This window comes from Oxyura jamaicensis, chromosome 4, assembly GCF_011077185.1.
Source record: "Oxyura jamaicensis isolate SHBP4307 breed ruddy duck chromosome 4, BPBGC_Ojam_1.0, whole genome shotgun sequence".
Taxonomy (NCBI): domain Eukaryota; kingdom Metazoa; phylum Chordata; class Aves; order Anseriformes; family Anatidae; genus Oxyura; species Oxyura jamaicensis.
In genome coordinates this window covers 68,257,039-68,270,090 of record NC_048896.1, presented here as the reverse complement: position 1 = coordinate 68,270,090, position 13,052 = coordinate 68,257,039, and the positions used below count along the sequence as shown (strand labels likewise).

At 47.6% G+C, this 13,052-nt stretch overlaps 1 protein-coding gene across 1 annotated transcript in view; it reads left to right on the top strand.

Annotated features, from left to right (window-relative positions):
* The first annotated feature begins 9,989 nt into the window (after window positions 1-9,989).
* KIT (KIT proto-oncogene, receptor tyrosine kinase) overlaps window positions 9,990-13,052 on the top strand; it is a 53,956-nt gene continuing 50,893 nt past the window's right edge. The window contains exon 1 of the mRNA XM_035325407.1: window positions 9,990-10,199. Coding sequence (XP_035181298.1) covers window positions 10,124-10,199 — 76 coding nt within the window. The 5' untranslated portion in view covers window positions 9,990-10,123. The remainder of the gene's footprint in view (window positions 10,200-13,052) is intronic.

Below are 13,052 nucleotides of genomic sequence, written 5' to 3'. Positions count from 1 at the left end.
GGGGTTAATTTCATCAACTTTGCTCTCCACCTCCCTTTTCTGTATTATGGCTAGAGATACTAGCTACCTCCCTGACTGGCCACACACAGCTTTGCCCAGCACAATTAAGGGAAGAAAGCCAAGCATGAGTTTCCACTTATGGAAAGGGCAGCACAACCAGCTTGAGAATATGTTGTGTTGGGACATCCTGTTGATGCAGGGATGCAGAAGGCTCTGGTACCACGTACTGCTGCTGGTCCAGCTTACAAATGCCCGGTTACTTTCTGTCTCACTGGGTTTTAAGTGCTCCTGGAGGATTAAGCATGATAGTGTGCACCAGTAGAGGAATTCACCTACAAATGTATTTACTGGGCTTGCTGGCTCAATCTGGCAATTCTCTTTGCTCTGCACCACTGTTAAGGCAAGGATGACAGTTCATGCAGGGTGTTAGTGGGAAACAGCAAGAGAGGCCATCTGCAACCTGCAGCCTTTGTGCTACATTGGTCTTGATGCAAAGAAAGAAGAGGAGCTTCAGGGAGGTGTGCATACCAGCCTGCTAATGAGGCCCAGAGGCATACTGGAAATTAAAATGGTACAAATTGGAGATGCTCAGTAACTGCTCTGGGAGGCTGGTCCACTGCTCTTACACTGCCCTCGATAGCCACAGAACTCAAAGCATTTTGTGAAGGAGGTCAGTGCACTTTATAGCTGGAGACACTGTGGCACAGAGAAGCCTCACTGACATTCTCCAAAATCCCAGTGCCAAATGGTAGCTGCAGGTTTTTTTTGTGTCACACCGAGCCAGGGAACCTGCAGACCTACACAATGCTGTGCCATCCACAGCTGAAAACCATGAGGTGGTGTGAAGACCATGTAGCTGGTAGTGATGCAAAGCCTGGATAGATCCATGCTTGTGATGGAGAATCCATGTCTAAATATTTTTTTAGCACTACTTCAGATTTATTTACAGAGGAAACTCCTCATTGATCATCTTAATCCACCTTGTTGGCTTTAGGTACCTACTTTCACATAATTTCAGTCACCTACAAGTGAGGTATCTGATGAAACCAGTTGGCTAGACTCCCTCTGAGGATAAGAAAGACATCTCCAGAGGGTGACTTATCTCCTCTGTTTCAGGTTGGGTAACTATCACTCCACAGATGCCTGAAATTCTGCACTGGATATAGACAGCCCTTCACTAGACCAAAGTGAGCCTCAGCCTCATCTGTCTCTTTACAAGAGGGATCCTGCCTTCTTTAAAGAACTAGGAGGAGCAAAAGTCAATGAACTGTCAATTGACACCGTTTTATCCAAGGTAGCTGACCACGCAGCAATATGACATGAATGCAAAATGAATGTGTATTTGACATACTGACCAGGTCCCTGTTATCATGTTGGGCATAGGCTGCAGTTTTCTGTTTTATCGGTGGCTGATAGCGTCAGCCAACTATTAAACCGAGGGCTGTGAGCTGCTGCTAGCTCTGAATATCTCCAGTGTTTGTGAAAGGATTTCTGAAGTGTTTGGAAAGGAACTTGAGATGCTAATGTTCTTCCAGGTTTTCAGGGGTCAAAATGACACGTTTCAACATACGATCATGTTAGAGAAACTGAGAAATCATCTGTGAAACAAAATGAAAGAGGAATTCTAAATACTATTTACCATGTTTCTACATACTTCTGCTTATCAGACGTACGGTGGTTGCAAAATGAGAATTTTTAACACGGCATCAAGTTTCTACATATAAGATGCCCCCAAGTTTTAAGCCAGGTTGAGATTCTGACTCACATTCAGCAAGCACTTGTTAAATTTGTCTTTGAAAGGAGCTATCCTACTATGCTATTTGACTTCTTGCCACTGCCATAAATCCTGAACACGTTGTCGTAGACTAATGAGTGGACATTTGCCACCACCACGTTCTAATTGGTGTACTAATTTCATCCCCGAAGCCCCAAACGAACGATCCCCTTTCTGACATATGAACTCAGGCAAAAGCTGGGGCAGGAAGCTCCCCGCTCTCTGAGGTGTAGCTGGGTACACAAGCTGCTCCTGGGCTGACATCTGTGTTAACAATGAGCCATATGTGGTCTGCACGGAGAGGGTCGCTAGCACAGCAGAGACCATGCATTTCACAGATTGCACCTACAGCTGACATCTCGTGTAATGTTTAATATGAGGATAAATAAAGGCAGCAGCAGCCCAGGCTGGGCACAGAACAATCGGCCAGCTGACATGAGGCAGGGGGACATGGCTCCAAGATAACCAAGATATCCAGCTCTAGGAGGAGGGATTGCATTGTGTAAAGAGCCCTGCCTGTCCGGAATGGGGCAATCACCTGTAAGTGCCTTCACCCCCAGCTTCAGACAGAGGCATCATGGCATTTGCTTTGGTATTAACAGGCTCACTCGTGCAGAATAAAAAGGGTTTACCCCTGTGTGGGGCTAGCTTTGGCAGCAAGCCAGCCCAAGTTCCTCCTCACTGCTTGTTCTCGTCACTTTTCGTCCCTCACTTTGGCAGCAGACCTGTTTGCAAAAGCCACACAGTAAACCAGATCACAGAGTAGATTAAGGGTGAAAAATTATTTATTTATTTATTTATTTTTTTTCATGACGTTCCTCAAAATAGCTGTGGCAGCAAAACAAAGAACTAGTAAATTCTTTGTTTAAGTTAAAGTGCCACGGCAGGGGACAGAATCAGGGAGAGAAGGGTCAGGACCTTCTGAAGCCTATTTTGCAGCCAGTGTCTCTCAAAATGATGCGACAAACACAGGCCTGAATGACATGGGAGTAGTTCAGGAAGGCTGAGGCAGAAACCATGCTATGAACTGTGTAAGTCAACTCCCAGGGGATGCATGTCCCCTCAGCAAGAAAGGCTGTATGCCTGGAGGGGTAACAGGCTCCTAAATTGAAACAAAACCTGACTTTTACATTTGCATTATTTCCAACCAGGAGCAGATGGCAAAGGATGCTATGTGTTTCTGTGTGAACCCCAAAGAATCCCAAACCTCAGTCTTAGTGGGATAATTTCTAAATTATCTATCTCACTAAACCTCAGTTTTAGCGGGATAATTTCTTGCCTAAATAGGTTCAGTGTGATGCCAGGTAACACCAGCTTTGTCCCCAGTGGCAGACCACTCTATATTCACCTAATAAAGTGTTTTGGCACCTGGGCTGGGGGAGAGAGGCTGTTGGGTACAAACATCTGCAAGTTTTAAGAGGGGCAGAAGTGAAAGCAGGGCTTTTACGCTGCAAACATGAAGACCTGGTGATCTCTGAGGATGCACCTCGGTACAGATGCTGGGAGTCACATCCTAAGAGCAGCAGCCACCGAGCACGGGAGATTGTGCACAAGCCGGGGTCTGGCCCCATGCAGGGCCAGCAGCTGGGATTAGGGTTTTGCCAGCAGTGTTCTTGAATTTGGGAGTAGAAATGGCACATAAGAGGGAAACAGCTGAACATATCAGAAAAAAATAAAAAAATAAAAAAATAAAACTGCATATGGTCTTTAGAATATATTTTTTACACTAATGCAGTTGTTTATATCGGATACTTCAAGAAAAATATGCAGAAACATCTACATAAACATTGTGCACCTGGATAATGCATCATTTCAATATCAACTCCCTAAGAGAACTGTGATAAAATAGAAAAAGCATCCTATAAAATGTATCCGAAAACTCATTTGACTGAATTTGAGTATATTAAACTGATATGGCCCCACTAAATCGGCTTAAACTCAGAAAAGGAGGAGAAAAAATATAGAGCTGGCCATTCCATTTAACAGAATATTGCCTCTCAAGGTCCAAATTCAAAGGCTCCTAAAACTAGATGATTTCATTAATATCAGCAGGCCTTATGACACCTGTCTCACAGTGACAAATACCATTTCGATTCCTGGGCATCTTCATGAACTGACTTTTTATTTCTGGCTATCCAGCCTGGACAAACTAAGCCATCAAAATGCAAATTAATCAAGTGACAATTCCAGGCATCCTTCCCAGGATGCTGGGACAGCCAACATCCATTGGGGAGGTGGGCAAAAGTGTCTGCAAAAGCTCACTTACACTGAATAACAGGCTGCAAATGGAAATTTCCAAAGGTGACTGAATCATCTCAATTTGAAAACTATTATAGACGCAGTTATCAAAAAGGCTGAAAAACACTTTTAGAGGTTAAAAATAATAAAAATAATTGAGGATCGGATGACAAATGTGATGGGCATGACCTTCCAAATGGGGACGCACCCTCGGCTCCCCCTTACTCCACCAGTGGCATGTATGTTTTTCCTGCCACCTATCAGCACTGGGGGTTTGGGGATTATAATACACACTGCATTAGCAAATAGACATAGCTGACAAAAAGCCCCAAAGGCTCCTGGCAGTACAAGATAGCTGTATGAAAATGGAATAAGGCTGATAGGAAAATAATCACTTGGAGACTTTTGGTTAGCAAGAGCTGTGAAGTTAGATTGCAACGAAAGCATAAATAGGCTCGTACCTGCTGCGTAGTACTCTGGGACACTGCGGCACTGCCTTGCTAAGGGTGGTCTGCCACACGCAGAAGGGTAACAACATCCTTAGGACATCCCTACAGTATTTCAGTTTAATATTGGTTCCTCAAAATTGTTTCAGGGGCAGAACAGAGAGGCAATGGAGAAGCTGCTAGCTCTGTGGGTACTTCACCTGTTACCACCTCAAAGACCAATGCGCTAGCAGAAAAGTGCCTCAGCTTCTAAGCAGCTCTGTTGCCTATGACTTTCATGGGAATGGAACAAAACTGAGCAGAAACTGCAACAAGATTTGTGGAGAAGCAGATAGGGAGAGCAGGCTTCGTGGTCTTTCTACAAGAAATATTAAGCGGGTCACATGTGCTGGCTGTCTACTATTTTGAGAACCTCCATCTCTGGAAGGCTTTGATGTCAATAAATGCCGGTTGTTTTGAAGTGCAGACACTGGTACCCTTGTTCCATATGAGGTGGCAGGGTTAGGACAGATCTGCCCTGCTGTGCACAGTGAGACCAGCAGGGCAGGCGCTGAGTCTGGGACCAGGAGGGCACAGGAGCCTCACATGATGCTCCCCTGACAGAGACTGAGGGCTTCGGGCTGGACATGTGAGAGAAGTGCTTGCCGAGGGAGTTGAGAGAGGGAATTTGCCTCCAAAGCACTGCCCAGGTTAGCGACAAGTTTAGAGGTGAGCAAAGGGCAGCCGGCACATTTCCGTAAACGACATGGGGATGTAAACAAAAGGGGACCTTGTGAACTTTGAAGATGCCCGACAAGGCTTAAAAGGACCCAAACAAATTCTGACACAGTTTGATAGTGATTAATTAAAATATGGTAAACACAGATACTTGGAGAGGTGATGCAACAAGCAAGAAGTGATAAAACAAGCAAGCTTCTCAGTTCGTCTGTTCAGGGAATACAGACACGACGAACTCCCTGTTCTCCAAAGCACAATTTAAACACATACCATCTCAGCCAAGGAGAGTCTTAGGCTTTTCTTTTAGTCTACATGCAGGTGGATGCAGCTTCTTATTTATTTGACCCCCAAATTGTACACAAAACACTGCATTTTAACAAAAATGCCAAAGGAGTCAACTGGATCTCATGTGGCTTTAATCGCCTCAGAAGAGAAACGCCTGACAAAGCCCCTTTCCTGACATGTATTTAGATTTCAGATACAACAAAGGCCTGTGAGGAAACACAGAAGGATTCTTTATGAACCGCGAAGCAAAGTTGGTTCTTGTCACAAGATGCAGAGCTGGGATACGTTTCCAGCAACCGAGGAATTAATATCCTGTTCAGAGCAGGCCGAGAGGGCGAGGAAGAGACTCTGCAGGTTCGCAGGTCAAGCTGCCACACAGGGGAGGTTGGGCAAGGATAGAGAGAGCAGCTAGCTGGGAAAAGAGGAGGCTTTTCAGGAATCCGAATCAGATGTTTCTCAGCAATTTGGTACATTACACTCACTCAGAAAACCAACCCGGTGACAAAATGAAATAAGACAAGAAAGCACATGAGAGGACCTTTCAAGCTAAGGTACTGCATGGAGTTACAGCACTTTTACAAACTAATCCTACAGCTGTAGCTCGCAGCAGTGGCTGGGGCAAGCAAAGCAGTACGTGATAAAGGCGAGAATCATACTCAGCCGTTCATAAAGACAAATCTTTTTTCTTAGTAAGATTGTAGGTTATAAACTAACAAAAATGCCATCGAGAAGATTAGAGCCTTTATTTTCCACTTAAGCTTGTACTGATAAGACAGTTTTTACACTAGTGTGCTGCGCATGTGATAATGCAAGATGTCCTTAAAAACAGCATATATTTCAAGCTTCAATGATGATTGTATCTAGGCTCTTGACATTTGATGCTGGAAAACTCTTTAATTAACTAGGATAGCAATGCAGATTTAAGATCACGGGCACAATGGGATTTAGTGAATATTTTACAAAATTGGATTAAAAGGGGAGTAAGAGATACATCCCACTTTAGCAAGACTGAATGGATTCAATTTGAAGGCTCATATTCCTGAGGGGAATGAGATAAAGGTGTCCACTTTATCTGCATTAATTTTAGAGTCTTTCCTGCTAAAAATAACAGAAATTTCCTCTGTAAAGCTGCATGAAATGCATTAAAATCCTACTATATATAGATGAAGTCTGAAGACATATGCCTGTCAACTCCCCTCCCGCCCCAGTTCTCCCAACTCACCCACCCTAACTTTCCAGTGTGAGGACACAAAAGATTGGAAGTTAATAAAACTAAAGGCAGTGGGACATCCTGAAACCTCAGGCCTTCTAGAAAACAAGCCCAGACAGAACACAACTTGCCATGGCAACAGGTTAGACTAGCAGATTTCACATTTTTTAAAAATTAATTAATTAATTAATTAAAAGAGGCTTGGGAAATTCATTGGTACACTTTTGTGGACTGAAGTTAAGATACGGCAGAGCGACGAGTACGAATTTCTGCACGGTGGTCATATGACATTCCTGACAACGAGGCTTCAGAGCTGCTGTTTCAGATGCACTCAGAAGGCAGAAAGTGAATCACTTCTCGCTTTACAGAAGTGAAGCAAACTTATAAGCCAATGTTTAAGCCAGAGAGCTTTTGCAACAACATTGGTAAATCAATAGATGTTTCTCATAATTTCTCAAAGCCTTCAGGAATCACAGATGAGTTAATTCTGGAGCTGCCTGCCTTGCCGGGGCTTCCATTTTAAGTGGAATAGTGATGTCCCACAGTAAAATCTATTAATCTGCAATTTAGAGACAGAATATAAAGCCTTATAAAAGAACTCATTATTGCTGTTTATGAGGAGGGATTCCTGCTGGCATCGATTGGCTGTGTCAGAAGGGCGTTTTCCTCTCTTCTCATTAAATATGTTATGCCATAGATAAAATAGATCCCATGGATTATTTATGCTGTAAAGATTTAAAATAAAAAGGTTTTCATAGCCCTTGCAAATAAACTCTTTGAAGCCATCAAACTAGTTAATTTCCAAATGGATTTTCATTCAGATATAGAAAAAACGCAAGTCCTTCATTAGGTCACCCGTTGTTCATGGCATTAGCTTAATCTTACCAATGTTATCGATCTGGGCAACGTTTACTTCAGTGAGCAGCCCCACGGACGTGTAAAAGCAATCTTGTGAATTGACTGGTTGAAGGAGCTGGTCCACAAATGTTAAATCACTTCAAGGATTTCAAGCTGAAGTCAGCTTTCCAAGTAGAGGGCTTTGGATATCTCTCATTTTTATCTCCAAATCTGTATCCATTCTCTGCAAAGTCTGTGGATCTCTCTTCTTCCTCTAGTGCATTCACCTACTGCATGTTGGCTGCAGCAGGCAATGAGGGGAGATGGCGTTACCTATCCCAACATACGGCCACAGTGCTATGGGGACAACAAGAGGAACATGTGAGGCTGGGTGTAAATGCAGACAAGAACCATGTTGCCTTAGGCTCATGTATTTTGGGCAGGAGTAGAAGACATGAGAGAGTCCTTCACTGTTTAAGAAACTTAGGGTTGTTGTTGCTTTTTGTTTGTTTTGTTTTGTTTTTCCTTCTTTAATGCAAACAGAATATGGACAAGAGAACCTACAGCTTTCAGTGCAATACATTGGGATGAGGTGGAAAGGGCAACTATGTTTATTGTTATGATTATTAAAAGTAAATGAAGTGGCAAGGTTAAAGCCAATTCACCTGTGTCTCCCTCTTACGGTAGCTATTTATAGCCAGGCAAAGTGGATGGAGAATATTATTGCCATTCTGATTTTGAGATGTCTAACATTCAGCTAATGCTCATAAAAATGAGGCACATGATGTAGGGCCACGCGAGTTGGGCTTCATGTGATCGGGGATGTGCAGGCCATAAATGCATGCCACTAACTGAAACCGCACTAATCAAGCAGAGCAGGGAGAAACCTGTCAGAAAAACAACATCGCATGTTCCTTGATAATGTTTTAGGGGAAACCTCTCATAGTATATTCTTTGCTGCCTTTGCGTCTTTAAGAAATTAAACTGTAAACGCTCCAAGCATTTATATGTATAAAAGTCCTTTTTTCTATCCTACAGAAAGAAACATGGAAAATCTGGAGTGCACTAAAATTTTAAGTATTTCAGCTATTTTTTTTTCTCACCGCCCAGAATTAATTTGATGAGGCTAGCACCTAGTAAGAAATATGACTTAAAAATGATGTTTGATTTTGAAATTGTCAGAGTGCTAACAAAAATGTATTCCATTTTGCAGCAAGGGAAGTACTCACCCATCAAAAGAGACTGGCTGTCAGAGATGAAAGAGAGTAAAGAAATGGAGAGAGTCATTTTAAACATATAAGACAAGACTTTCATCTAATGCTGGACCATATGGGACAGTGCTATTAACCTTGGAAAAAAATTTGACAGTGCCAAAAAAGAAAAGGAAAAAAAAAAAAAAAAAGGAATAATTTACCTTCAATAACTTTTCTGATCTGTACTGACACATTTGCAATGGGTAAGGGCTTTGCCACGTGTCCCCTAACCCCTTCTGTATGTTTGGAGCCGTGGCTGTGGCTGTGCCAACAGTCGTGGCCTTGCCCTGCTGCCCACCTGGGTGCTGCTAGCGGGACCCTGGCCACAGCCATGGGCTGTCCCCCTGCCAGCACCGTCCAGGATCACACAGTGCCTGCCTTCCTTCGCTCCGGCAGCATGACACTGGCTGACAAAGCAGTGTTAAAGCAGCATTAAGGCAGACATTTCTGCAGTTCGTGTTATTTCTGCCTGCAGAGCAGCTCCACTCTGGCTCCGTAGCTGCAGAAATAAGCAAGTGCTCCCGGATCCTCCTTGTCACTTGTCTCATCGGTGCTTAAAAAACTCCCTCTGTGGGATTCCGCCACCTCTTCTCCACGATGCGTTCCGAGACTGAATTCTCCTTCCCCTTTGCAAGTGCTTTCCTAACATTTAAGCTATTTCTTTCTCTGTCGTTTCTTTCTTTGCTGAGAACTAAATGGATTACTTTTTATCTTGCCCTTGAGGGACGTGAAAAACAATTGCTCGCAATCCTCTTTGTAAGAATCCTTTTTTTCTCCACGTTTAAGCTCCCTCTCAGTCTTCTCTTTTCCATCCCAAACCGGGTTATTTCGATCTTTTATTCTGTGGCACGGGACACACCTGCGGCTCGCTTCTCACCCCTAGCAGGGGCCACCCCACCCCGGCGGGCACATCGGGAGGGCGAGGGCTGGGCCAGGGGAGCGTCGGGCGAGGACCATGTGCATCCTCCAGGGCTCCCCCAACCCCAGCCCCTCCCCGCAGGGGGGGGGTGTTCCTTATTCCCTAAAAATTATAATAATATTAACTGGGAGACGGGTCGAGGAGGGGCTGGGGAGCGGCTCTCTCTTTTCACGGAGGCTCCCGACGCCCCTCCCTGCCCCCCGGGGGGGCGTTCCCCCCCCCCCCCCCCCCCCCCCACCCCCGCGGCGCGGGGGCGGGCGGGGGTGGGGGGGGGGGGGGCTCGGGGAAGGACGGGGGAAAGGGGGGAGGCGGGCGGCGGAGGCGGGGCCGGCGGCGGCTGCGGCGGCGGGGCCGGTTGTAGTCCGCAGCCCTCCCGCGGGGGCTCGGGCATCTCGGAGCGGCGGGCGGTGCGAGCGGCAGAGCCGGGGGGGGCCCGGCGGCGGCATGGAGGGCGCGCACCTCGGCCGGGAGCTGCTGGCGCACGCCGCGCTGCTGCTGCTGCTCAGCCTCTTCCCCGCAGGTGGGAGCCGAGGAGGGGGGCGGCGGGGAACTTTAGGGGACACCGGGGAGGGGAAGGAGGGAAGAGGTAAAGGGAGGGAGGGAGGCAGAAAGCCCGTTTGCGTTTGGTATCTCCCCCCACCCCAGTCGCTTTCGCGGGACGCCCCGTAGGAAAAATAAAAACCATAATTTAAAAAAAAGTCCTTTGTTTGGGGGGGGGGGCTCGGCGGGGTTGGGGGGGGGCTGGCATCATTCCGGCCGTTCCCCCCCCCCCCCCCCCAACCTCTCCGGGCCGGGCTGTTTTGACAATAAACTATCTCTTCATCAGTACAAAATGTCCCCGCGGTTCAGTGCTGCTCGAACAATAGGCAGGGGACGGCCGCCGCCGGCAGGTGCCCGGCGCTGCCCTGCCGGGGCGAAGCGCTCCCAGGGGTCGCGGAGGGAGCACGGGGGTCGTGGGCTCGGTGCCCGGCTCGGTGCGGCCCCGGGGAGAGGCGTCGGAGTCGGGCTGCTGAGCAGAACCGAGCCGCCTCCTAGCGAGAGGGGCTTCGGGGGTGCCAAAACTTCGGTGTGCCGGGCCGGGGACCCGAAGGATCCCGTCTGCCCGCTCGGCGAAAGGGCTTCCCCCTGGCTCGACCTCGCTGGGCTGGAGATTTGAGGCGCGGCGTGGGGTTGCGGCGCTCGGCGGCTTTGCACGAGGCTTTTGGAGGCAGGTGCCCGGGGAGGCAGCTGCTGGTGAGCTGCACGCCCCGGAGTGGGGAAGCACGGGCTGTGCTCCTCCTGCTAGCTGACACAGAGCTGAGAGGCAGGAGGAGATGCTGGGAGCTGCACCGCAGGGCTCTGTCCTGGGCGGGGGGGGGGGGGGGGGGGGCGGGGGGGGGGGGGGTGCCCCCCCCCCCCCCCCCCCCCCCCCCGGCCACTGTGCTGGAGGGGAGTACAGGTAAAATTACCTGGAACAGATCCGTGACGATTTACGGGGCCCTGTTGTAAGCACACTGCTTTGGGATATGAGAATTTAACAGACACCAACTTTCTTTGCTTCATGTACTTCTTGCTTGCACTTAAAGGTTATCCTTCCTCTTACGGCTAAACTGGCCTTAAGGAAAACTTGGGAAGCTGGCAGTGTCTCCTGGAGGTCGTGAGAGCACAGAGGGGCAAGGAGAAACTTTTTCTCCATACTTCATCTGGTTCTGGGTTCAGACACTTGTAGGAGACATTTCAGTTCGGGAGCACGTTAGGCAAACTTGTGTAGACCAAAAATACACGGTGTGGCAGGTAGAAGTGATTTGCTGCCAAAAAAAGACAAGTGCCTTTGGGTAGGTGCCTGGACCACCTGTGCATCACACAGCTGTACGACACCCAGGGCGAGTTTTGTGCCACAGGAGGAGGTATCAGACCGGAGGGTTGTGTCCTGGCAGAGCTGACTTGCTCAAGGACTGCTCCGGAGTTAGCACGTCATGGTGCTTTGCCTCGCTGCAGATGCATGGGCTGGATGAGCTCCCACGGTCCACATTCAGACCTGTCCTCTATCCTGTTGTTTATTCGTATGCAAACTTATATTAAGTATCTTTTTTTTGGCTTTTAGTCAAGAGCTTCTTCCTTTGGTTGCAGATAGGGAAGGAGGATGTAGAAAACAAAGCTTAAAGGAGCTGCTCGGAGTAAACCATTCATCTCTTCTGTCCACAGCCCCTTCCTATTCCTTGTTTTTCTTGCATCCTGACATAGGCTTCCACTTTTCCTTTCACGTGGGGATTGCTCAGTCCTCCTTTTATGCACTTTTCTGAAATGATCTTTTCTCTGTGTCTCTCCTGTCCTCCCCCGAGGCTCTCCCCGTCCCCCCGTGCTCTGCCAGAGCCTGCACGGCATTTCCATCCCGCGGTCATGGAAGACTGGACGTGGTTCCTTCCAGCATCCATCAATATACCCTCCTTTCAGTCAGCTGCAGAGCAATAGGAGGCTCTCCCCGTGCCCAGAGGGAAGAATGTCTGCTTTCATAACGCTCCCCAGTACCTGTCAGCTGGGAGGGAGGAGGACTGAAGGAGGAAGACCGAACTTGATGAGGTTTCTGATTGCTGTCGCTCAGTCACTGCCTTGACCCCCTCAGCCCATTTGAACACCCTGCCCTCCCTACTCCCCCATTTCCACCTCTCCTCTTGTCTTTTTCTCCTCCCTCCCCTGCAGCAGTGCTGATTCCCCCGTGCATAAACGTGGCCCAAGGCCACTGCCAGGAGCAGAGTGGAAATGTTAAAGATTGCTCAATACTCAACTCTTTTCCTTCCGTTACAACCGGGAACCTTCTCTGAGCAAGTGCCTAAGTGATTTTTCTTCAGGCTTCGTAATGAAGACTGGGATAAATTTGGCAAGAAGCGAGACTTGCATTTGCATCCAGTTTAAGTACCATTCACAGAGACTGGAGGCATTTCCCTGTGCTCTTTTTGTGAGCGAGAGCCTCTTGTCGACGAGCGCAGCTGCAGCGCGCTTGGGTTACGCTGGCTCTCTGTCGGCTATCTACCAGGAACCTACTGTCGCCTGCTGAAACAATAACACTGCTTTGCAGGTGTGTGGATTGATTCAAGGGTCCTGACGAACCTCAGGCAGGGACATGTTGCACCAGGACACAGGTGGAATCAGAAAGGATATGTCTTAAGCACATGTAAGCCCCAGCCAGGGGCAGATCTCAGGAGGAACATCTGAGTCATGTCCCAGTCTGGAAGAGTTTCTCGTAGTAGAGCTTGGCCTTTTCTCTCTCTGGTCTGTAGTGAGGGGCTCTAATGATGCCTCTGTATTCTCTGCATTTCAGCCTGCTGTATTCTTAACTGTAATTCTTTGGTTTTTTAATCTATTCACAAGATTTTTAAGGCATAGCTGTAGCTGT